Raw genomic sequence first — 25,853 nt, forward strand, 5'->3', positions numbered from 1 at the left:
ACACAAGCTCTAACGACCTTCTCAAACAAGGTGGTTCTCATTAAATTATGTGGTTGTAAGAGTTGTTTCAAGCTCTAAAGTTGTATTTTAAAATAGAAGCATTTGAATCTCAATGGTTAAGAGCAAGTAAGATCTATGAAGCTCTTTCTGATCCCACCGTAAAATTATACCTTCTTTTTTTAGAATATAGTTTGCCAATGTTAGTATATAAATATGATAGCTGTTAATAAATAGTTAATTTATTAACAAATAAACTTTAATAGTTAGTACAATTACATATAATCTTTCATCTTAACTTAAGTATAAAACTAATATGTATATTCATGTTTTCAAGTTCTGATTTATGTTCATTAGAGGTGTAGAATCACATGTTGGTTTGACGTTGTTTAGTGGACTTGTGAATGTTTGTTGTTTATTTAATAATATAAGATTTTTATTTCCCTTGGACTTGCAGTCGAAAACTCTCATATATTGTTTTACTAAGTACGATAGTTTAGATTCTGATAATTTAAGGCACACACACACTAAAGTATTAAGTCACTTAGGTATAATTAAGTGTATTTAATGAATTGAGTTATGTTTATTATAATTTTTCTGGAGACCTAGACTTCATGCTTCATGTTTATTTTAATTATAACAAATGTCTCTGCGAATTATTAATTTTAGTTAAAACTACTTACCTGTCACACCTCCATGATATAGGAATACAATTTTTAGTGTCCGAAGAGGCCACCATACAAGAAAACCTCTCTGGACCACAATTCGGAATTGTTTGACAAGATCGTTTGTCTTCTTGGAGCATTTTGTTGAAGGGGCAAGCGCACTGTGGTAGGGTGCCTTTTAAAAATAAAGTTTTTCTAACTCATATAAGATTTTGACAATTGACAAAAATTCGTACCATTCAATATACAAAAGTGCGAACACCTTTTCTGATCGGCACAAGAATGATTTCCGTGATCCTGAACGGAAATTAAATCGACAATATGCGCGGCTTGAATGCCCAAAGTAGATCTGGATTTCCCGGTTGTTAATTCCAACCTTTGCAATTCGTTTAAATCCCGATCGATCCAGTAGAGCCAACCGTCGTGAACGGTTAAATGGGTTATTTTGTTGTTGCTTTCATTTACCACTACATGCCTAAAGGAAAAATTACATTATTAATAAATAGTTTTCTTTAGCTAGATTTTAGTTTAAAAAACAACAAAAGTCATTTAATTAAAATCATGATTACGTTTTCTACAAATAGCGATTGTTTGTACGGCACATAGAATGCGAACATAATAAATAAGTTCTTCAATATTATAGTAGTGTCATCTACATACCTATAAAAAATAACGTAACATAAGTACTAAATATTTAAGAGGGTTCTGGAGGAAATACTGGGTGGTCCAGGATAACGGGAATACTATAATTTCGTTGCTTTTTGAGCAAAAAAAAATTGATTTGTAGTCATTTTGTAGGCATGAATGTTTATTTTTTGACGCAGTCACTTGTTTTCTATCTCTTTTCCACCAATTTAAAGGAAAATTATTTTTCCATAATTACTTGACACAAATTTAACATTTTTAAAGTTCATGCATAACTTTATTTTACAATTAATTCATAGCACTTCAATTTATAATTTAAAGAATTTTTTTGACCTTGTGTTATGAATCTAATTTCTAATATTCTCGTTTTGCTAACCTTCCTTCTCTTGACTCTAACCATGATTATTTTTCTAATTTCTTCTATTTATTCTTTATAATCAAAATATCATGATTCGATAATAGATATTGAAAAGGTTTTTAAAAATCCAGTTTTGTCGTTGTTTGAATACAACTTTGAACAACTTCTGTAACAAAAAAAACATATCATGGTTCTTTTTAATTAAATTAAAACAGTGATTCCTTATTATTTTTTTTCCAAAACGGTATTTTATCGATAATGCACAAGACTACCTTTTCTTTAGTTTTAAGGTTTAAACAATTCATATTTATTATTTCAGAGTCTTTATCTTACAGGGTGTTAAAAATGTAAGCATTATAATGTACGACCTAGTCCGCCCCCCGGATAAAATAAACAAGGTAAATATGTTTTAAGGACGCTGTTTTAAGAGGTCCTTAGTAGTGTTGATCACGTAAAATTTTTATTAAATTATACTTCAAAAATTATTCAAGAAAACCGATTTCCAGCGGCGTCTTTAGGAGGCCGTATCTTCGTAGGAAGGGTCTATAGGATTGTTTTTTACAGGAAAGTTCCATATTATCTTTTTATTTTCTTCCTGAAATCAAGATTTTCCACATTTTCTGGGACACGGTGTATTTGTTAAAGCATCAGAGTGATGGCGTCTGATTTCAAGATCAGGGGCATTAAACTGCTTACTGAGGGTATTGTAGTCGATGTAATAATTATGAAAAATATTAACTTCAGCTCTATAAGCAAGGGATCTTAAGAATATTCTCTGTATTCCGTTATAATCGTTTCAGCCTGAATGCGTCCAATGTGACAATCATAATAAGGGGACTAAATTACAGACGCAAAAATTGATGATCCAACATTCTTATCTAGGTTATCCTTCAATACGTCACTATACCATAAAAGGAATATGCTATATCTTTTTGTCTTCCAAATTAACTCACCTCATTTAGCATTTGTAACTCTCATAATAAAATAGAGGACAATATAGATATTTTCAACTGCAAAACAGCCAAACTAAAGTATTTATTAAATTACGTTTTGTAATAAATTTTATTACTTTAATTATGGTTTTGTTCTTTAGGTTTAGCAGTGTGCTTGGTAATAGGATTTTGCTTTATTTAACCTTCCTGTAAAGTTCAATTGAGCCGTTCAGCGGAAAAGTGGTCTAACTCTCTTAAAGTAGAAATTTAGAATATTGATATTTTGCATCTGGATGAATTAAAAAATCACTGTAACATATTCTTTACTTTTTTGTACATATTTATAATAACCCTGTACTAAAATTTCATATGGTAAACATTCTTACTGATTACGCCCACTAATTACATTTTTGCCGCCCAATGTCATTCTTCCAGTAAGTTTTTTTCAAAAACATAGCGGAAAAGTGGTATAACTTGGAGAGTTATATCACTTTTCCGCGTAAAAGTTAACCAAATTTCACAAAGCTGATGAACCAAAGAAAAATAATAGCTGTAGTATGTTTACTATGATATCTATTACTGATAAAAGTGTTCAAAAAATATAGAGTTTGAAGAGCAAAACATTACTACTACTTATCTTACATACTAAACTTACAGTAAGGAGAGTAAGAACAAGTTATTAAACAAATTAATCTTCATCAGAATCGGATAATGGACCACTGTCAACAGCATCTTCTTTTGTCAGTAAGTCCAGGAAGAACTGATGCTGAATCGGGGGAATCCACTGAAGAAGTTCTATCATATCTTTTTTCTTAGCTACAGTAACTGATCTACACACTACGTACCATAACACTAAAAAATCTGACTAAACAAGAAAAAGTGAGTTTAATAGGACCTGGCGCCACTATTCCAGCGAACGAATCCATTATGTTGAGAGGAATAACGTTAGAAAGCTCTTATCTTAGCTAAGTTAAAATTTTGACTTATACCAGTTTTCGACTGAATATATTAGACCAGTAGAAACATAATTAATGGTATAACTCAAAAATTAAAAAATACTGACATATGCCACTTTTGCTCTGAGCGGCTCAATTAATAAATATATATTACACACTTAAAAACCCGTGGGTCTCTTGCAGTTTTAAGCAACATCATTAAGAAGTTGGTCTACAAAAAAGAGTGTCTTGAGTTGTTTTTTTTTTAATTACTTACGCATAAAATAAATAAAGCAACTAAATAGCCCTATGTTCGATGACACGCAAGTCTTCTTTCTTTCTTATGGCATTCTTTCCAAAAATTATAATACCAAAAGCAGGAATAAATACCGAATTATTTAGCACTTGCCTGCACAGTGGAAGTCATGATTGAAAATTAAATGCTAACACCAAACTTTTGCTTTTTATATACTGTATTAGTTTCAAAGTTTTATATTAGTGGTAGTATTTGATATTTCAATAAGAAAACATGCAGCCTTTGTCAGTTTGCAGGGCTCTTTCAGAAAAGCTTAAAACGAAAGTGTCGATGTCCACCCCTTGTCGTTTTTTGAGAAATTCTAAATTTGATTTTCTATAGATGAACCGTACAGATAAATGTATAGAACAAAAAATTAAGATAATTAAATACTCCACAATTTATCTCCTGGGGCCGAAAATTAAAAAAAAAAACGAAATATTTAAAAAAAAATTAAAACCAATTCACAGCAATTCAATAACTCTAAACCCAATTATTTAGGTGACTTTGGCGCCCTCTAACTTTGTACAATATATAATTCGCCTTTTAATTTTGAATGATGTATTATATTCCTATTATTCCTAACTTTTTTAACTAATTATACCTAATACAATTTCTTACATCACATTTTACATTTACGTCTTACATTTCACCAACATCAAATTTAAATATTTGGCACTGGGCTCTTTTGTAGTGAAATCTACCGAACACTTTCGTGTTTTGTTTCCGTTTATACGGTACGTTTTTCTGCTATAAACGTATGTTTTCCAAGACATGATAAAGGGCTATATGCCCTAGTCCAGCGAACCATGTAACCCTAATTTTAATTAAACGTATTTTGATACTTTTAAATTGCATTAAAGGCGGGGCGAAAATTGACTGAAAACTATATTCAATTCCTCAACACTTACTTGTTTTCTCCATCAATATTGCTAATATAAATACTATGTCCTTGAGACCATACGATAGAATCATTATCTATATCAACTGCTATGGCTGCTATATCGTCCGCTTTCGTAATAAATATCCTATGAGAACCGTCAAGCCTGGTCCTTATCAACTGGTGCTGAGAACCAACGTCGGTGTAGAATAAGAGCCTACAGTTTTTTTTTTTAAATATTTACAGCATTAAAATAAATTTATCAAATGAAATGTTTTAGGCAAACTAATTGACATACCTCTTCGTGACATGTATCACAATTAATCTTGGTTTCTCTCCTTCTCTGCCTTTAATACTGCCAAAAGGAATGTTATTGTCTAGTCTAGTTACATTAATCACATTCTGATGCGCACACGTCCAAAACAATAACCGACCCACCGAATCCACTGCAATATCGTACGGTTTGATATCCTGACCGCTAGAAACGAAAATGGTTGCTGTGGGTGAAGGTTCAAGCATTTTCGCTGACTTAATTGCCTGGATTTTACCATCGATCTAAAAATCATTTGAGATAAAAAATTTCATCGGTCTTGGATTTGGTTTTGCCGAAAAAAAATCTTTGAATGCCATCTATATACTCACCCAATACAAATGGTTATTTTTTAAATCGAAATCGATGGCTTTTACAGCTTTCATTCCTTGTACGGGCAGTACAGCTTCGGGACAATCGGACGTATCCGGAACTAGGCGGACAATTAGATTTTTCAGACTGTAGATCATGAATTTTACTGGTGCTACAAAGAATATTTCTTTTTTACTAATCAAATTCTGGTATTAAAAAAAAAATCATCTAACTGATGAGAAATACTTACTACTCGGGTAATTTTTATTTTGTTGGATATAAGTAAAAAAACTATTCAGACTATCAGACAATTGATTTATATATTTTGGCCGACGCTTTCTAGGAGATTATCCACCGAACTCTTAAAAGGTTACAACAGATAAAATGAGAATGAAGATCAAAATACTGCATATACACTTACAGATATCGTAGATACTTCTAATAATAATAGTGGTACAATATAATAAGTACAAAGATTTAGAAGCTTTTCATCGTCTAGAGTTTATAATTTTTTAACCATCTACCTTGGGAGATTGCAATAATAGCTGTAAGACAATCGCCTTTCAAGCAGCTAATCTCCTTATCAATTCTTAATAGAAGAAAAAAAAAAGCAAAACATTGGTAAGTTGTAGGGTTGTTATAAATTGTTGGGGACTCACATGGTGTAGGATTTTATGCTATGTACAAAGTTTTTTATGTTGCTAGTTAAGTTCAAATAAGAATTACTTAAGATTGTCAGCGTCCCGTTTTTTATTTATGTTACTTAAGTGTTTTTTTTTTAAATTTCAATCATTATATTTAAGAGCCTCTTTTTGTACGTTTGCTCCCTAGATAAAATTTCTGTTTTTTTCATGTTTTTTAATATTTTTTCAAAATCAAATGGAGGTTGAAATTTTGCTCAGAAAAAGTGCTCAACAAGAGCGAATCTTGAATGACTGTTAATAAATTTATGAAGTGTTGTACTTTATTTAGGTTTAGAAATTCTAGTTTTTAAATATCCTAATGTTTGATAGGTGTAAACAAGTCCTGAAAGTACTTCTTAGTTTTATCTAGAAACGTCAATAAATTAACATGCATTAAATACAAAATCATGAACGATGTTAATTGAATTATCAAAAAAATTAAATGTTAATTTTATCCCGTTGCTTCTAGTTAACTGGCTAAAATTGTATATGAAATCATATGTATATTACTTACCGGTACATCTGTTCTTCTCCAAATTATAATGAGTCGGACAACCGCAGGTGTATCTTGTATGCTCCGCTGGACTATTGGCCGGCAAAGCTAAACACAAGTTCGAACATCCGCCGTTACTCGTCGCGCATTGATTCGTCTGATTCTGTTTGGTCGAATGGTGATAAATCAATAAATCGGTCACATTTTCCGATAAAGTGGTGATTCTGGTGCGGCCAGAACCGTCCAGTTTGGATGCCCTGTATATATCAGCTGCAAAGAATATAGTTCAATATAACAACTCAAAAAACTATAGAAAAAAAAATAGAAAACCCCGACTAACCAGTTTTTTCGTCGCTCCAATAAATATATTCCTTGTACAAGGCGAGACCAAGAGGCGTGAGATTCTCGTCTTTCACGATAATTTTTTTGTCGTTTCCGTCGAGGTCCGAGGACCAAATGGCCGGTGCATCGATTTCAATCCAGTAGAGCCTTTAAATTAAGTAGAAAATTAGGTCATATATTTTTTTTACTTGAGCTTAATAACATTATTTCACCGATTTACGGATAAATCACATCAAATAACTTTATTCTGTTTAATCATTGTCAAACTATATCAAAGGCTTCTGAACAGAGCTATTAGAACTTTATAGAAATTGTATAATGATAGAAATAGGATCAAAAATCATTAAAAAAAAACTTACGACCAACTTTTGAAATCAATTTTTGTTCTTATTTCCTAACCTCTTTGTACAAATCCTTGCACAATCATCCTTTGTTAAACATTATCTAAATACTACTAAGCTCGATCTTGTGCTATAAGAAATTACGCTCAATTATACCTATTATTCTAGAGAAACGGAGTTACTGATTAACTCAAAACTCCGAATCAATCAATCTATAAAAAAAAAATGCTTTTTTTGTGGTGAGGAGATTTCTTTAATGTTCGTATTCCAACAATCCTAAACACACTTCACGTGGTGTGCAGATATAGTTTTGAAAGAACAATGTCTAAGTGCTGCAGTAGCCGGGATTATCACCGGACCTAAACATAATGGAAAACTTGTGGGATGAAAAAGGATTGAACATTAAATCCGCATCAAAATATTTCTACTCAACTAATATACTTCGAAATTAATGAAATTTCTTAAATTCTTATAATTTAAAAGGTTCTAATACTACGCTTATAGATATTTTAGTAGCTTTAAAATTTTATAAAATTAATTTAAAATTCTTAAAGTTTTTTTATAATTTTTTGAGGAAAGAGTTCAAAGAAATAATATTTCATAAATCCTTAAGAAGAAAATTCAAAAAATAGTTATTATAAATAGATAGGGTCAGTCATATACAGTTTGTATGCATAAAAAATTATTTTAGGCAAATGCACTAATACTACAAATTCAAAATATAGATAATAGTGTTTTAAGTAAAAGATAAAGTGAAAGGATAAAAAAAAGAACTTAACTTAAATTGTCACAAATTATTAATTATCCACTATGTAACCATTTCTTATCCCTTACAAACATTACTTATGCTTCTCGGTAACTTGTTTATTTGTAAATAATTGTGAAGTTTATATTATAAGAAATAATTGTGTAATTTGGCAAATACTAATAAATAAATAAATATTAATTATTTATTTATATATATTACTTCTGGAACACAAATTTTAAATTACAAAAAGAAATTATATCGAAAAAACATTTTCATAACAAACTATACCATCATAAATTATGTTTTCAAACTTACCGTCTTTTTTCATAATCCAAGGTGAGTCCATTGGCTTTTCCGATGGTAGAAAACAGTTTCCGCGACTTTCCCCCGTTCATCTCCGCCTTGTTAATGAGATTTGATTGTCCCCACTCCGACCAATACATATACCTGAAATTATTATTTTAAATGACAAACTACCTATTCCATCGCAATAAACTCACCCAGAAACCGGATCCAAAACAATACTGTGAGGTTCATTGAGTGTATTCCAAATTAGGGTTCGCCTGGACGTACCTACTAACCTAGATACTTCAATTCTACGCGAAAATGGGTCTGTCCAGTAGATATTTAGCCCTAAATAATGTAAATAAGTAGTCTTATTTTTAGATAAGATGCTTTTGGGAATCTCATGTGTTAAATTACTAGTAAAAGTTATTAATATAAAGTATAAAGGGTATAGTTAGTACCTAGCCAATCAACAGCAATTCCCTCAGGGTACGCCAGACCTAAGTCGATTACTTTTTGGGGTCCAGAGCCATTGATATATGCTCGCATAATGGTTTTTAATTTGCTATCGCTCCAGTAGATCCTTCTTGAGTTTACGTCAAAATCGATTGAACTAAAAGTTATCCATTATCAAAGATGTGTTAAAACAGATCACAAAACAGTTTTACCACTAAGCACAACTTTTTATTTGACTCTCGACACGTGTCTCGCTTATAATGTTAGTACCTTCGGGAGAAAATTAACTTTTGGGTTTCCTAAAAGATTTCTTAACTTGACCGAACTTTGATAGATCATTCTTAGACTTTAAACACCCTATTAAAGCCTTTTGTCAAAATATGATCGTATGGTGTTGTAACGAAAGCTTCCTTATTTTCATCTTCTTGAAATGAGGCGGAACTTTTAAGAATAACTTTAAATTTATGTCTTCAAATCAGCTTATCAATAATCCTATCCTCATAACCATTGACTCTAGCAACTGTTTTAATTGTATTGTCTTTTTCTTTATTAAATATGTAACTACTTAGAGAAAATGAGCCTAAGGGATGTACTAAGGAGTGCATGGTAGCCATTTTACGTTGGAAACAATGGCTACAGTTACTAGTTATGTATCTAAAAGTATTTGTTTCTTTTCTATAAATATCGAATTCTAACCTATTATTGTTTTTTATTTGAGTATTTAAGAATGGAAATTGGTTATTTGTTTCTTGTTCGAAGTTAAATTTAAACGATTAAAAACAGTTAATATGCATTTACCTTTGTCTAAAACGCAGACACATCAACATATATATACAGTAGCGGCCAAAAGTAGAGAAACTTTTGATTATTTTTAAAAAAATATTGATAGATTACTTTTTAAAAATATATTTTATTGTTTTAGGTGGAACACAAATACAACATAAAAAATAAATAACTAGTGTATAAGAAAATTATTTATAAACCCACAAAAAATTTTTTTTTTATTTTTTAAGCGGTCAAAAGTAGAGAAACTTAAGCAAAATATTACAAATACTTAAAATAAACCTAATATTTGGTAGCAAAACCTTTGTTTTTAATAACTTCTGCACATCTTCTGGGCATCGACTCCAACAATTTTACAATTTTTTCTTCTGGTATTTCCTGCCAGGCCTGCGATAATGCGCAAAACAGTTCTTCTTTGTTTTTAAATTTTTCGGGATATTTACGCCTAACATCTAACTCCAATTGTTCCCATAGGTTTTCAATGGGATTTAAGTCGGGGCTTTGTGGAGGCCAGGCTAAAACGTTGAGCTGTTCCTCCGCAAAAAAATCTTTAACAATTTTAGCTGTATGTTTAGGATCATTATCCTGTTGAAATTTCCAAATTAGTGGAAGGTTTTCTTCGGCGTAAGGTATCATATGATTCTTGAGGATCTGTAAATATTGATATCTGTCCATAATACCCTCAACTTTTATTAGCGGACCTAGTCCATGCCCAGAAAAAGAACCCCATACCATGACATTACCTCCACCATGTTTTATGGTTGGCCTAGTGTATTTAGGATTGAATCTTTGATGTGGGGGACGCCTTACATACTTTATTCCATCCGACCCAAATAAATTAAATTTACTTTCATCGGACCAAAGTATGTTTTTCCATTGGTTATAAGTCCAAGTGGAATGTTCTCTAGCAAATTTTAAACGAGCATACCGATTTTTCTTGGAAATGAATGGTTTCTTTGCCGGTCGTCTGGCTTGGAGGTTTCCTTCGCCTAAGCGTCTTCTTATGGAACGGATGGATAGTGAAATGGAAGGGTTTCCTTTCTTAATATCCACGGCAGTAAAGAAAGGATTTTTTTGGGAACATCTTCTTATTACTTTATCATCTGAAGGAGTAGTCTTTCGCGGCCTTCCGGTCTTAGGTTTAATTAAAGAACCTCCACGTTCTTTGTACATCTTGATTTGTTTAGATATAACACTTTTATTAAGCTTTAAATCAATTGCAATTTGATTTTGTTTCAATCCATCTTGATATTTTTTTATAATTAGTTCTTTTAACTGAACTGACAAATGAATACCTCGTGGCATCTTACTCGACTAATACTAACACACGACTAAAATATTATTCTCTTTATTCAAAAACTGTTTGTTTAGGAATGATCGGAAAAAAAGTTTCTCTACTTATGGCCGCAAAAAAATGAAAAATATTTTGGTATTTTCGTCATGTGTTAAAGAATGTGTTTATTTTTATATCATTATAAGTAACTTAAGGTACCCAATGATTTAGTGATGAAATTAAAACTTTTTATTTAACCTATTAATTAATTTTTTAAAAAATTAAAAGTTTCTCTACATTTGGCCGCTACTGTATATATCCCCATAGTCCTTAAATTGTCCATAATACGTATTATTATATTAAAAAATATTGTCATGCAAAGTTTTGTTAATTCAATTATTTCTCGTTTATTATCGAAACATCCAAAAGTTCAGTCACATATTCTAAGGCTTCGGGTATAGGAATGCTGGAAACAAAGAAGATACGTCGAAAGAAACAAGAATTTGATCTTCACTTAAAAAATTTAGTTATTGACTTTTAAAATAAAGTAAAATTAATTAAAAAAGGACATGCATAAGGTAATTTTAAGGTTTCAAATTTCTACCAAAGACTTCCATAGGAAAAAAGAAATTCTATAGTGGAAACAATGGGACTTAATTTACTGTCGAAAGTTTTAATTTGAAAGTTATAATTTGAATTTTTCTGATGAGGAAACAAGGTTTTTGCAATTTTTAATATTCTCTAGTCTAGTCTTTACAACATCTTTAGCGAAACAAGTGTCGAGAGCAAAATAAAGAATTTTGGTTAATGGTAAAACTGTTTTGTGATTTGAGTATCACATCAAAGGTTCCAACCGACTTTTAAAACAGATGTCAAAATTATAATAAAAATCAAAAATATGTAGCACAGTCCTGCGAAAACTGCAACGATTATATAGAAAATATTGAAAATTTGACAATATGACACAACCATTGACTTATCCCGTTATATCGCAGTCTGCCAAAAACTATCAAAATAATTTAAATATGTGTGTACCCAATGACTGTTGAAAATTGGCCAGGTTGTCAATTTTCAACATTTACCTATATTCATGCAGTTCCTGGAGGATCCATTTATATATAAACTTATCCATACACATTCTACAGAAAATGCTTACCTAGCATGCCTAATATTAGGTACAAACAAATCAGTTTCTATTGGTTCGTTTTCAATACTAATCCTCCCGATACTGTCATTCTTAGTGTACAATAGAAACGCCTCTGGTTTAACGCAATTTTGTCTATCTTTGGCCAGTTCAAAGTCGATTTCGCAGGCGCAAACTCGTGTTTTATTAAATCGATGTAAACATAACTGACTGCAATTGCCGTTGTTATCTTTGCACGGGTTCCAGCCAGATGTAGGACCAAGATTTATTGCTTTTACGCCCATCACGCTTTCCATGTTGTCCACAATCGATAATCGGTTTGATCCTAAAGTAGTGTTAATATTAAGCGTTAAGTACTAGTATTACATAGGGATTTTCGTTAAAATTCAACTAAATATATTTTTCCAACGAAAACGTCAGTATGGTTTTATATTTAGCCATTGCAATAAACTTATAAATAGTTATTATTCTATTTTATAAGATACAAGCACGTTAATCACTTATATTTAACAAACTGAAGCTCATAGAACTTAAAAGTTGAAAAATGAAATTATAAATGGAAATTTAAATGCTTGAAAGTGGTGATAAACTAAAAACTAAAAATTACTTTAAAAATTTCCATGATTGGTTTTTTATTCCCAAGGATATTCCAAAAAAATGCTTGGAAAAAAAGCTTATTTTTTAAAAATCCAGAGATTTACAAATCTATATAGATTCATTCACTGAAATTAATTGCCACGAGTAAAAAATAAAATAGTACAAAAAATTAATGTGATAGCATCCGTATATAACTCCTCAAAACCTTTTAATTAAACTTTTAAACCTGAAGTAAAATTTTAACACCCTTATAAGAGCCTATTTAGGGTTATAAAGTCAATTCCCGGTTGAAGACACAATCAGAAATCTGTATTTGTGCTATATTTTTATATTAAGACTAATATTAAGTTTTTTGTATTATATCTCCTGGGAAGATTGTTTAGATTTTGTATTAACTGTATTGTATTTTAAATTTTCACAGATTTTATCTATTTTTTTTCTTGTAGGATGCAATAAAATCGGCAGATACTGCAGGTGATAATGTACCAAGAAAAAATAGGTACTTCTATATATATATATATATATATATATATATATATATATATATAAATATACCTATTGCTGCAATAATTTTTTCTAAGTAATTCTTTATTTATGAGAGGCACCCATGCTAATATTTCGTCAAAATGCAGGCTCATAAAATTAGTACTCTCGAATACTATTAAGTTTTGACCATGAACTATTATTATTGCAAGTCGATTATTGATCGGCATATATGACGATTTGTTTATGTTTAAGGTAATTAAGCTCAATGTATGTGATTTAAGCCATTCATGTAGTTTAAAAAGACTTTAAAATAGCATAATCCGCAAATAGTTTAATTTGACCTTTTAAATTTAACTTTGAAATTTAGTTGATGCTAATTAAGGAATAATTAAGATTAATTAAATAATTACTTAATTTTTAATTAGGGGACATTGTTCCCTAATTGCGTAGTATGGATCCCTAAGGTACTCCACATGTAACTACTGACTCTGAACTTGTTGTGCCATAGCACTAAAAGATTTGTTTATGACCCTTTAAGTGTTCTGAAATATTGTACATCTCTGGCTCCCATCCGATGTAACTTATGGAATACAATATCATGGTCAACGATGTCAAATGCCTTCCGCAGGTCAAGAGATATCACTGTCTTTTCACAATGTTCTATTTGAGTTTGAAGTTATTACATCTGAGATTGGACAGTTTTGGATTATCCTTATCGTCTTTGATGCATCCATATTATCATTATAGTTACCAATTTCTTGTTCAAGGCATGGATTAAAGAAAATATTATCATTTACAAATGACTCAGTGGCAGGATTAAGTGGAATACGGAGAATCTTGGTAGCAAGTTCTTGCTCAATATCGACAAAGTAAGATTTAATATATTCACATACGTCTCTTGGATTTTACCTTATTCGTAACTAGGCATTTCACTTCATATTTGCTGTTATTTACATTAGTATTTTTTAAAACCTGACTTATGACTTTCCAGATCTTTGGGGTTTAGGGAATTGCAAGCCCCTTTTCCGACCTTTCACTAATATCCAATTCTTAACTAATTTAATCTGAAAAGAGAATGTTCTAAAACCAAAATCTAACTTAAAAATACAAATCTTCTAAATTTTGACTATTTTAGTTCTGAAAATATAAAAAATTATCTCGAAGGTCTGAAATTAAAATTAGAAGTTATTAGTTTCAGTTAATTTAAAATTCAAGCAACAATTTTGTTGATTTTTATTATAGCATACTATTTCTGACTAAGTAAATCAAATTTCCACCTCTTAGGTTAAACGTTTTTTCAAAGTTTACTACTTTATACTTTGTAATTGATTTTAAAAAAATATTAAAAAAACTTCTTACTAATCAGGAGAAAAAAATCCCTGGAATGAATATGATTGAATATTTTAAATGGTAGACCATAGTACAGAATTTACACATCTGCTATTTGCTGCATGAGTCAGAGTATGCTGAGGCACATGTATTGACAATTGACATGGACCTTAACTTAGTTCTTAAGTTAAAAACATAGGTAACATCTGCTTCAGTTGAATACTTATCAAGGTTATGAGTTCCCTCTATTTTTAAATATAATGATTCAAACAGTTCTTTTTTGGGCCATTATAATTTGATATAATACAACCTCATAAGAGAGAAGGAGGCAACATGTAAATGATAGTATATTAATCAGATCTGCTTGTCAACGCGATATCCAAATATTTAAAAAATAAAATAACTTAATGTCAATGTATTCACTGTTATCGATAAGAGTTATAAGAGTCGATTTCATCCCTAAGAATCTTGTAGAGCTAAACTGAACCTTTTACTATTCGCCATTATATATATAGATGGAGTGTTTAAGTTGTCTGTAACAAAATTACATAATATCTATTTTGTAAGAATTAAGTAAAAGATAGATATCAGCAGATAGATAAAAGGTGCCCCCTAAACGTCTTTCTTTCCCGAAAATTTTAAATGACACAAGAGGATGGTGGTCATATCTTCAATTAAAAGTCTAATTGAGTAGTAAGTGAAAAAAGTTTTAATTCCTAAGTTAAGTTATGATAAAAGAGGGTAGTGGTATTTAAATATTGAAGTGAAGATATGATGTGTTTCTAGTTTTCCAAACCAGTAATTCAAGTTCACCCTATTTTCCCGGCTCACTATACTATACAGAGATACAAATAGTTAGATATGCCGAAGGCATATTTTGATGAAAACAACTGCACATGAGAAAATTAAATAAAATTATATATGCTGACCTCAAATATGCAATGAAATGCCAAGTGATATATAAGATATTCCTGGCGAATATCAAATGTCACACACCTAATCTCATAAAAGTTTTTAAAGGAACGCTGTTGACAACCATTTCCAAGGCACATGAATAGTAAAGGAAGAGATCTATTATTTGACATTTTGGCTCTAAGGGCTCCAAAATTTGCGTATAATTCATCATTGCCATAATTCTATTATGGGTGAATATAGTGTGAGGAAAGACATATTAGGACTTAAATAAAGCGTAGTAATACAGCTGAAATAACAAGAAAGTAATACAGCCTATTGCAGTATGCTGTTTCAAAGACTTTTGCAGGAATTATAGAATTGCCTCTATAATTTTAAATTTTTGAACTGTAAAATAAGGAAGATCTACTGTGTGTACTATATCTCAACTACAATAACTGTACTAATGCGGAAATCTATCAATAAGTAGAATTCTAAACATAAAACAATTGGTAAAATATCCAAATCAGTATTTAATGCCAACTCATTATTAGTTAGTTCTTAAATGACTTAATTTAAAATGAAATTACAACTTACCGGTGTCTTTTTGTGCCCTATCGATAGTCCTACGTTGCCAATCGGTCCAATATAAATAATCACCCATAAGACTAAAGCCAAACGGATGCGGCAAATTTTCCGTAATTAATATCCTCCTCTTAGATCCATCAAAATTGGCGTATTCGATTTTATCAGACTTTGCGTCGCACCAGTAGATTTTCTCATTTATTAAATCTAAAGAAATTTATTAGAAAAAGGAGTGAATGTATGTCAAGGAAATCATTAAAAAAAATACTTTAATATAAGGGCGGATTTATGAGAGAGGGAATTGATCTAACAAAAACCCAAAATAATTAACCTCTTAAAACAGTTATTTTGCTTTATGTAGGATATCCCTTATTAAATAGTTAATATCTTATGAAACACTTAGCTTCCAAATGCTTTAAAACTTACGGATTCCAAAAACTCCAAGGGCAATAAACTTGCTTCCAGCTATTGATAAAGTTATAGAAACAATAATGTATAAGCAGTTAACACATTATTTTGAGATTAATAATTTATTTTATATTAGACAATCAAGCGTTAGAAATGATCTATGATCATTCTCGTGTATCAGCTCTTCAGTTTCTGTTGATTCAAAGCATGGTCTTGAATTTGTAGTCAGATTTTTACAAAGAAATGTGTTACACAGCCTTTTTTGCAATTTATACAGGGTGTCTTAAATTTCAGTGTCCACACATTAACAGCGCATTTGTGTTTAAAATAAGACCTCATTTTCTTTATAAACGTAACGAGAAACGCTTGGATTTGGAAACACAGAGTGTTAGTTTTAAGAAAAAAAAGTTTTTTAGTCATAACTTTTTTATTAATTTAGATGTTTTTATGAAATTTGATACACGCCTTTAGACCAGCCAAAGGCACTTTGGCATTCAATTAAAAATCACGTACGTGATTTTTTATTGAATATTTTTGATTAAAAATGGACTATTTTATCTCGGATACCCTGTCTGCTAATTATGGAAAAACCAAATAAACATTGCAAATTATCATATTATAAGCTGTTAGTCTTACCTAGAGTGACGCCATTAGGCCAACCAAGATCCTTATGCACAACAAAGACCCTTTCGGACCCATCCAAATTGGCTCGCTCGATCTTTGGATCTTTTTCGTTCCAATCCGACCAAAATAACCAGCCTAATTCGGACGCGACCGCTATTCCCCTTGGATCAATTAAACCATCGCCAATTATTACTTTACGAAACCCGTACTCCAATCGTGCCACTTCGATCCTGTCAGTTCCCGTATCGGTCCAGTAAATATTCCTGGATATCCAATCAACAGCAATGCCATTTGGATCTTGAATCTCTAACGTTATAACGTCCTGCTGATCGCTTCCTATAAAAAAATAAAATAGAATTTCATTCTTATAACATTAAACCACTGCTATTAATAAATATTCTTTATTTGTGAAAGAAATAAGTACATTTTATTTCATTTGTTTAATTTTAATGGTATTTTAATTCCTTTCTATAATAATGTTATGTTCCTAACAATAATAGGGTTCTTATTTAAGGTTACAATACTTTGTGTTTAAGACCTCACTAAATAGTCTGCCATTAGCACAAAAAATTAATTAAAATAAAGAAAAACAAATCAATTTAACCCAAATACAATCAGAAAAAAAGGCCTAAAATGTGCAGGATTATCAAAATCTAACTAAGACAAATAAAGTTCATAAAGAGTAAAAAAGAAAATAGGTTGAATGTACAGAGACAGTGTGTCCAAAAAATCTTTTTTTTCTTTTTTAACTACAATAACTACGCAAATGTAATTGTTATAGTTACGTGAAATCTAGGATGCACTGATAAACAAATGATTTCTTTAAGGCAAGAATTGTTTGATGATAATTATGAAAAACTTCAAATCATGTGGAGATGTTAATAAATTCAGCAACAAGCGTCAAAAAATCTGTACAAGTAAAGAGATGAACTTAAATGTTATTCTATCTGCAGTGGAAAACGCTAAAGTATATCTGCAAAAAAGGGCATCTTCGCTTCCAGATAAAATTGGTAAATCTACAATATCAATAATTCTTAAAGAGAACAATGATATTTCATCCATATAAACTACAATATATCCATACTTTCAAACCTGGAGACTTATCCAAGGAGAGCTGAAGATGGCCCTTTTTTGGCTAGAAAACTAATTTTTTCTGACGAAGCTACTTTTACGTCTAATGGAACAATATCTTTGCAAAATTCTCGATGGTGAACTGACTTCAATCCTCACTCTATGATTAAAATTTGCGATCAATATTATTTTAAAACTAACGTTTGTTCCGGCATTTACAAGAATAAAATAATTGGCCCTTTTTTTTTGACAATCTATGACTTTTCAACGATATATAAGTTTTTTACTAAATCTGTTGCGTGATTTTGTTCATGACCTTCCAAGACATAAACGACAACAGATATGGTACCAGCAGGACGGTGCAACATGGAAGTATGATTGAAGTAAGGCAATACCTTGGAAATATCTTTAATAGAAGTGAACTTAATTAACTCATAGATATTTCGATATTTTTTCGCCAGCTAGCTTTCCAGATTTAACCCCATTAGATTTTTTCTTATGGGGTTACTTAAAAGAACAGGTATATCAACACAGGCCATTCACAAACGTAGAACATTTGGAAACAATTATTATGAAAACAATTCAGGGTATAACTCCGAATATAATTAGAAATGTATTGAGGGAGTTTTCTTATAGAACGAAAACATGTATTGTAAGAGAAGGCGGATACGTTGAAACAGTGAATCGATGATAAACTTACACACTTGGTAGGCAATTAACATTATTAGGACTGTACACATTGTAATTATTGTGAAATAAATAATTTTGTTATTTATCAATTATTTTAATGCATCATCGAAATCTTGCAACATAGAGGTTAAGAGAGGTAAAGATTATAAAATGTTTAATGAATAAAGAGATAACTGATTAAAGTTTTCGATACTGTCAAAAATAAGGGTATTCTATTCTTGAGCATAATTCATATTTTCTGATATGCTCGTATACGACTGGAAAAAAATTAATATCTGATGCTTGCATTTCAGGTTTTGAACCATTTTTTCTTTTAATTAATAATAAAAACAGTTTTCCATATGGTGCGAAGTTAAGTGGACACACTGTATGTAGGTTTTTGCTAATTTTTCAAATTTTTTTCGTTAAATTGAGATTATAGAATTTAGAGCCAAGGTAGCAAATATTTCTTTGCAAATGAGATTTTCAAAAAAATGGAGCTTCTACATTTTTGTTTGTGATAGATCATGACAGTTTGGTATTTAATGTTAATTTTGTGCCACAGTTGATTAATATTTGGAAAATCCATTTTTTCAGTAGTTTGACTTTATAAATATTACTGCGACATCACTGTTGTTATATTTAGCATTATTTAATTTAAATCAGTCTCTATTTAAGTAAAAGTTGGAAATATTCACCTTAGCGCACACTAAAGTAGGAGGCATGGTACTTGGACAACTTAAATGATAACTTATCAATAACTAGGCGTATTATTGAGAAGTAACTAGGCGTATTATTAAAAGAGTTTGAAGGATGAGAGCAATTTTATTTAACTGTACAATTATTTTTCACATTCCAATGTTTCTATTTTTTTCTCTCAGTTAACACAGATGTTTGGGATTCATGGTATTTGATTAAATAAACACTTGTAACTTGATAGTGAAGAAATAGTCCATACTTGCAGTGAAGTCGTAGGTTAAGGTAAAATGAAAATCCTGCAGTCTCCTATGACTTATTTATTAAACATTTAGTTATTTAAAATTCCCGACATGTTTTGGACACAGTGATGTCCATCATCAGGGTATACTAAAAGGAAATGGTTCCGAACAAACAGACACAGAAAAAACTTTAAAAATTGATATAAGGAATACTTACAAAGGTTTAAAATTGGTATTAGATATACGCCCCAGGGTTTGATTTCATGAAAAAAAAACCCTCCATCTATTATTGTTGTTTTTTTATTTTACTATTTTTTATTTTATTTGTTTACATTCTGTTGTTGACAAGGACCGAACACTATGCTAAAAAATATATATTCTAAACTCAAACGTAGGTGACATCTATGGGAAAAGTTCTAAAAGTACCATGGTACCTGATGGTGTGTTACTACAATTTTTTGGTGAAAGCAAGAAGAAAGCAGAAGGTTCATATGTTCTCTATGAGCCTTCTGCAGGATTTTCATTTTACCTTAACTTGTAACTTGCACTATGTTACCGATTAACTGTGAAATTTAGGTATTTATTGGAAAAAAAAGCAAAAGTTACAATCAAAAATGGATTTCTACTTATATAGCAGTGGTTTACCATAAAATATTAAAAATTAGTTCAGCTATTGTCCTCAAAAACTACCTTCCGACACCTTGTATAAATTGATACATACATTTATCGTTCATACAAAATGGGTATTACTTCATATAACATTTCAAATTACTTTTGGAGAGTTTTCTTACCGTTCAGCCTGGCCCGTTGGATCTTCATCACCTCGTCATCGGACCAATAAATAAAATGATCCACCGGATCAAAATCGACGGCTATCGAATACTTGACATTAGTCAGCGGTATCACTTTATGACTATAGTCTGGCGAATCTAAGTAAATTAGACAAATATCCGATCTCCTTGCAACCAATAATAGTTCTTGCGGCTCCGGGGCGCAAGTTTTGTTATCTACAAATCATTGATGATATCACACATGTAGCAACATTAAAGTACCAATAATTAATTACCGATTAATTTTACCCCCATTGGGCAGGCGCAGGTAAAATAAGGGGGTTCTGGGGCCAATAAGCATAAATGTGAGCAACCCCCGTTGCCTTCACAAGCGTGGGGTCCCTTCGGTTGTCTAGTTTTATCAAACACTTTGATATCCATGGGATGGCTGGTCATAAAGAATTCGGAAGGGCGTTGAGCCGTCGCATTTTTAGGAAAGTCATGAATGGAACTAAAAAAATGGATAGCAATTTCTAAAGTTTATAAATATACAAAAAAAAAAGGTTACATACACAGTTTTCCAGTCGGTCCAGAATAATTTGTTGGCTGATTGAGTTAGGGCGTAAGGGTAATCTGAAGCCCGTTGTAAGATTAAGGTGCTGTTTTTGCCATCATAATCCATGGACTAGAAACAAAAAATACCAAGAGCATAATTAGAAGATTTTAGTTAAAGCAAATTCCGCTATGCAAGCTATTTCAAAATCGCGACTCACTAAAAAGTAAGGTTTTACAACTTGCATTTGTTACTGATGAAGATTTAGATGTCTTTTGTGTGACAAACAATTGATTGATTGGTTTCGAAATTAATAAACTTGATGTTACCGGTTTTAATGTAATAAAATTGTCAGCAAAGTATTGTGGGTAAAATATAACATTTGTAAAAAATGCATTAACAGCTAAAGCTTATAATTTTCAGATCTCTGGAAACCTTGACACTACGATTGGTAATATTGGCACCAGCAAAAGAATTGTCTTCGATCACATAAAATACTTGATATCGTTAATGGTTTTGGGCTGCAGCAGGTAATCAGAGAAACAAGATGCATGCTTGGATAATATTTTCGTGAGATCAAATATGGATATGCTTACTTCTAGTGTACTTGATTCTGATGTCTGATCATCTGAGTCAGATAGTTAAAATTTCATTTTTGACTTAACAGAGAACCTGCTATCGGATACGGAGGACATTAAAGCTAATTACACAAAACGGTTTTCAATGGTTTCGCAATGAGGTTTATGAAATATCTTGGGATTTTACTAAAAGTAGGGACCTAACGGCAAATGAAAATTGTGAACAATTTGTGAATGTTTTGTTAAATGTTTTCCAGAAAAGCATTATGTTGCAACGATATTGTACCGCTGATTCTCCGTCATTCCGGAATGACACAAGTGGTAAATCGCATGACGTCTCGAAGGGTGGCGGGAATCTTCCGTAATAGCATTCTACCGACTATATAATGAGCCGCATCGCCGATAGAGGTCAATTGTCAGTTCAGTGAAGTAAAGTTCGGTATATTGGTGCCAGATTTAAATCAGACAAATCGTTGTAAATAAATACGGCGAAAATAAATATTTCGAGTAGTGTTGCGTAGTGTAAGTCTGTAAATAAATTAATTGACTATCTTTTATTGTTTTAATTCATACCTAACGTTCCCGTTCGTTACGTTACAATATAAGAAAATCTGAAAATATCATTTGTTGGTTTACTCCAGAGCTTCGGGCAATGAGAGAGCATTTACAGTTGTTAGGCAGCATTGGGAAGAAATACAATACCCTTGCAAATCCGTTCTACTACTTCTACTAACAGTACATAAAAGCTATAAGTAAATAAAATATTGCTGCAAATGATGCTTATATGGCTTCTTCTAGTAATCCTATGAGAAGCATGTGGCAAGTCCTGAATAGAAATCTAAACCCTCAAAAAAAATCCTATTGAATTTCAAAACCTAAGTTTAGTATAGTAAATAGTACTCCTGAGTCAGATACATAATTTTTTGAGGATCTTGGAGGAGAGGATGAGTTTCAATAAGGGACATAACAAATCAAATAAAAATAGTAGGGATATTTATGGTATTTAAATCACATTTATTTGCCAACGAAAAAAAAAATCAAGAATGTTACTCACTAAATTACAAAGCTAATTTTCTAGCAACAACAGAACCATACATAATCCGACTTTAAATAAAAAATTACTCATGTGATGCACCTTAACGTTAAAGTTCTTAAATAAATATGCGAACTTATTGTCATTCCCTTAACTAGAACTAATAAAGAATGTATCGACGAAAACTGCTTTCCGAACCGTTTGAATAAAGCTCTTGTTGTACCATTATTCAAGAAGTCCAGATGATGGAGAAAACTATAAACCAATTTTTCTTCCTATTATATAAACAAATTCTTGAAAAATATTTGTCTGACCAGATCGTGCAGTACTTGGAAAAGAATGGGTTATTTAGCAAGAGTCAATTTAGGTTCAGGAAGAACAGGAACGCAACACTAATAAGATAGTTATAGTCATGGATACTCTTGATGAGCAATGTTACAATACAGTTCTGTTTTGTGACCTCAGCAAAGCTTTTCACTGTGTCAACCATTGAAACTTTCTAGATAAGCTTCAGCTCAAAAGAATATCCAACTTTTGGAATCTTCTTAATTGACGGATATCAAATGGTCCCGTATGGTAGTGTCGAGTTTTCATAGTAGAAAATAAAAATTGGTGTTCTCCAGGATTTCATTCTTCACCCATCCTCTTCTTAATTTTTATTAGTGATGTGCCCCTTATGAGCCCCAACGTATTTTACACCCTTTTTGATGATGACACTACCATCTTTGTTACTGGCAGTACCTTTGTAGTTACAGGGGTAACTATAGGGCTACATTTGGAACTCTCGGAATAGTCACACTTCCTTCTGTCTATATTCTGGAGTCCCTGTTGTATATCAGAAAAAATATTCAGCAATTTGCCACACGTGCATGATCACCAGACAAGACATAAACATAAGATAGTACCACCTTACTGGAGAACAAAGAGGTATCTAGATGGTAAATTAAAGTCTTTGACTGTGGTCGAGTTAAACGCAAAAATAAAACTAATGTTTATAGAAGAAAAGAAAAAAAGAATTCTTTGCATATTTTTGACAAAGAATTTAATCTCTAATAAGGATATGTGTACAAATGTATATGTGTCTGTAATTAAGGATTTTAGCTTATTTTATTATGGATAATTTTTTTTAAATAATTACGTGGTTTATATATTTTATTTTAATGTAAATTTATTTTGTTTTTACAAAATTTGTGTAAACAACAAAACTACCTAAATAACATAACCCAAAATGAACTTAGTAAGCAAATCGTCTTTTAAATCAATTTATTCTCCCTGAGTTCTACTGATAAACTGGTAGTTTCTGTATTATTCCTAATTTTAATTATTGAATGCACTTGTAAAGGTAGGTACTCAATTTTGTTCCAGTAGAATGGAGTTGCATAAAAATTTCTACGTCTTGAAACCCTTCGATTTGAAATCTGCTTATCTATTTGTCTTGATTAAGTTTGTAAATCGGTTTTACAAGCACTGTTTCAAGTTTCTGCTCGTATATTAGATAAACGAGGTAACCATCCACCACACAACAAAACAGCCGATGCAAAAATTAACTTATTTGAAATTTATTGAAAAATTTCCTTGCTATGAATCTCATTATAACAGAGAAAGAAGCTTGCGGTGGTACCGCAAGTATTTGTGTCCAGACTTAGGTCTTGTTATAAAATGCCTCAATTGGATACGCTGTCCTATTTAATTTTCTCAGAAACCTTTAACAAGGACTTTTATCCCTCGATAACCGACTCCTGCAAAAAGTTCGATTTATAGATATAAAAATAAAAGCAGCCAATGAAGGTTATATGCTAATAAAGAACCCCATCAAAGGAAGGTTAAGACTTTTTCAAAAAGGACACAGAAAAAACTTATTTGTAATATGTTTTGATCTTATGAAAATTTTATCTACACCGGAATTTATTACCATAAGAGGCAGTTGTGGACCTACTGCTTTAATATACATAAAATGGAAACTAATAACACATTTATATTTGTCTAGAACGAAACTATTGCCTCAAGAGGTCCTCATCGGGTGGGTTCTTGCATTTTATTTTACGTAAAAAATTTGGTTAAATCAATGTGGTGGCCAGAATCGTAACATTAAAATGTCATTGTTCTGTAACTATGCAACCGCATCTCCGTATTTCATGTGGAAGAAATAGATTGCAAATTCCTATAAGTGGTCATTCTTAGTTACCAAAATTTTAGAATTATAGAGAATATATGCCTCAAGGCTGGCACACAGATATAAGGCTTGTTAGAAACAAAAATTCTTTTACACTGGTAGAAATGTATAAGTCAATTTTTTTTCTGCCAAGGTAATAGAAGGCAATATAATCACCAGAAAAGTATTTGAAGCAGAAATAAGCAGAAATGAAAGTGTAGTGCCTTAAAATCCAATGCTTGAGGTTTAGAAAAGAGTATCCCAATACTATTCAATATAAAAACTCAAACAAAAAGGCTTCCACACTAAGGAAATAGTCGATTTACCACTTCTATCTAAGTGGTAATAGCATCAAATGAAACTAAAAAGAAAGCTCTGCTGGAGTTAATACAATTTATCCCTCCCATATGCCACAAGTATTACAAAAATATGAAATTATGGGATGAAGCAGCTGGAGCTGAATTAATTGGACCAGTTGATAAGAAAGAAAGTTGATAATGCAAATTTTGTGTTGTAATGTTTTTATTTATGAAATTGAAAAACAGATTTAGCGCATATAATAAATACCCCTTAATATCATTTGATTGATTCAAACTACAAACATTTCTTTTAATAAGGTTATTATGCATTCACACATGTTACTCTTTTTAGAGACTCTTTCTAGTGTTAGTCCATTATTCCACTCATACCCTCATAATTATAGCCGCTTAATATTTATCATTTCTCTGCAAAGCATAGATATCTCTACTTATTTGAAAATTTGGTCCAACAATTTTGGGGATCTATTATTCTAAAAACAATATGCAATAATAATATTCCTATTGCTTTTTGACAATCTTATGATAGTTAAAAATAACTGTGCAGAGATATGAGCTTTACAATGAAAATTTTGAATTTATTATTGAGTAGCTGTTTAATGTTCAGTTATTTTTGTATTAAATGCCCTTAAAAGTAGCTAAACTTTCAAGGATTACACTTTTAATACGTAAAATAGCGTACATTCTCTTAATCTTAAGAGTTTATTATTACTCATATAAAAAATCAAAATACTTGAATAGGCCAATGACATTACAAATAAACCATTCAAATTACTATTTACATGATTTACCTTAATAGTGAGCAACTTCCCATCAATCCAGTATATTCTTTCAGCCTCATAATCAACAGAAAGCCCATTGGGCCAATAAATATTTTCAGAAACAATCACTTTACGGGTTTTAGGATCACCGTTCATTCCAGCACGTTCAATTTTTGGGACTTCACCCCAATCAGTCCAAAATAATAAACTAAAA

The 25,853-nt window shown here is 31.2% G+C and overlaps 1 protein-coding gene across 1 annotated transcript in view; it reads right to left on the reverse strand.

Moving 5' to 3' along the window:
* The window catches only part of LOC126738435 (low-density lipoprotein receptor-related protein 6), a 40,242-nt gene that overhangs the window by 10,269 nt on the left and 4,120 nt on the right, over positions 1 to 25,853 (reverse strand). The window contains exons 4-20 of the mRNA XM_050443773.1: positions 25,670 to 25,847; positions 20,818 to 20,930; positions 20,542 to 20,756; positions 20,267 to 20,482; positions 16,810 to 17,133; positions 15,778 to 15,972; positions 11,890 to 12,202; positions 8,683 to 8,834; positions 8,437 to 8,569; positions 8,252 to 8,383; positions 6,846 to 6,994; positions 6,527 to 6,775; positions 5,350 to 5,501; positions 5,006 to 5,262; positions 4,739 to 4,924; positions 899 to 1,137; positions 681 to 837 (exon numbers count right to left, since the gene is read on the reverse strand). Coding sequence (XP_050299730.1) covers positions 681 to 837; positions 899 to 1,137; positions 4,739 to 4,924; positions 5,006 to 5,262; positions 5,350 to 5,501; positions 6,527 to 6,775; positions 6,846 to 6,994; positions 8,252 to 8,383; positions 8,437 to 8,569; positions 8,683 to 8,834; positions 11,890 to 12,202; positions 15,778 to 15,972; positions 16,810 to 17,133; positions 20,267 to 20,482; positions 20,542 to 20,756; positions 20,818 to 20,930; positions 25,670 to 25,847 — 3,360 coding nt within the window. The remainder of the gene's footprint in view (positions 1 to 680; positions 838 to 898; positions 1,138 to 4,738; positions 4,925 to 5,005; positions 5,263 to 5,349; positions 5,502 to 6,526; positions 6,776 to 6,845; positions 6,995 to 8,251; positions 8,384 to 8,436; positions 8,570 to 8,682; positions 8,835 to 11,889; positions 12,203 to 15,777; positions 15,973 to 16,809; positions 17,134 to 20,266; positions 20,483 to 20,541; positions 20,757 to 20,817; positions 20,931 to 25,669; positions 25,848 to 25,853) is intronic.

Source organism: Anthonomus grandis, chromosome 7 (assembly GCF_022605725.1).
Source record: "Anthonomus grandis grandis chromosome 7, icAntGran1.3, whole genome shotgun sequence".
Classification (NCBI taxonomy): Eukaryota; Metazoa; Arthropoda; class Insecta; order Coleoptera; family Curculionidae; genus Anthonomus; species Anthonomus grandis.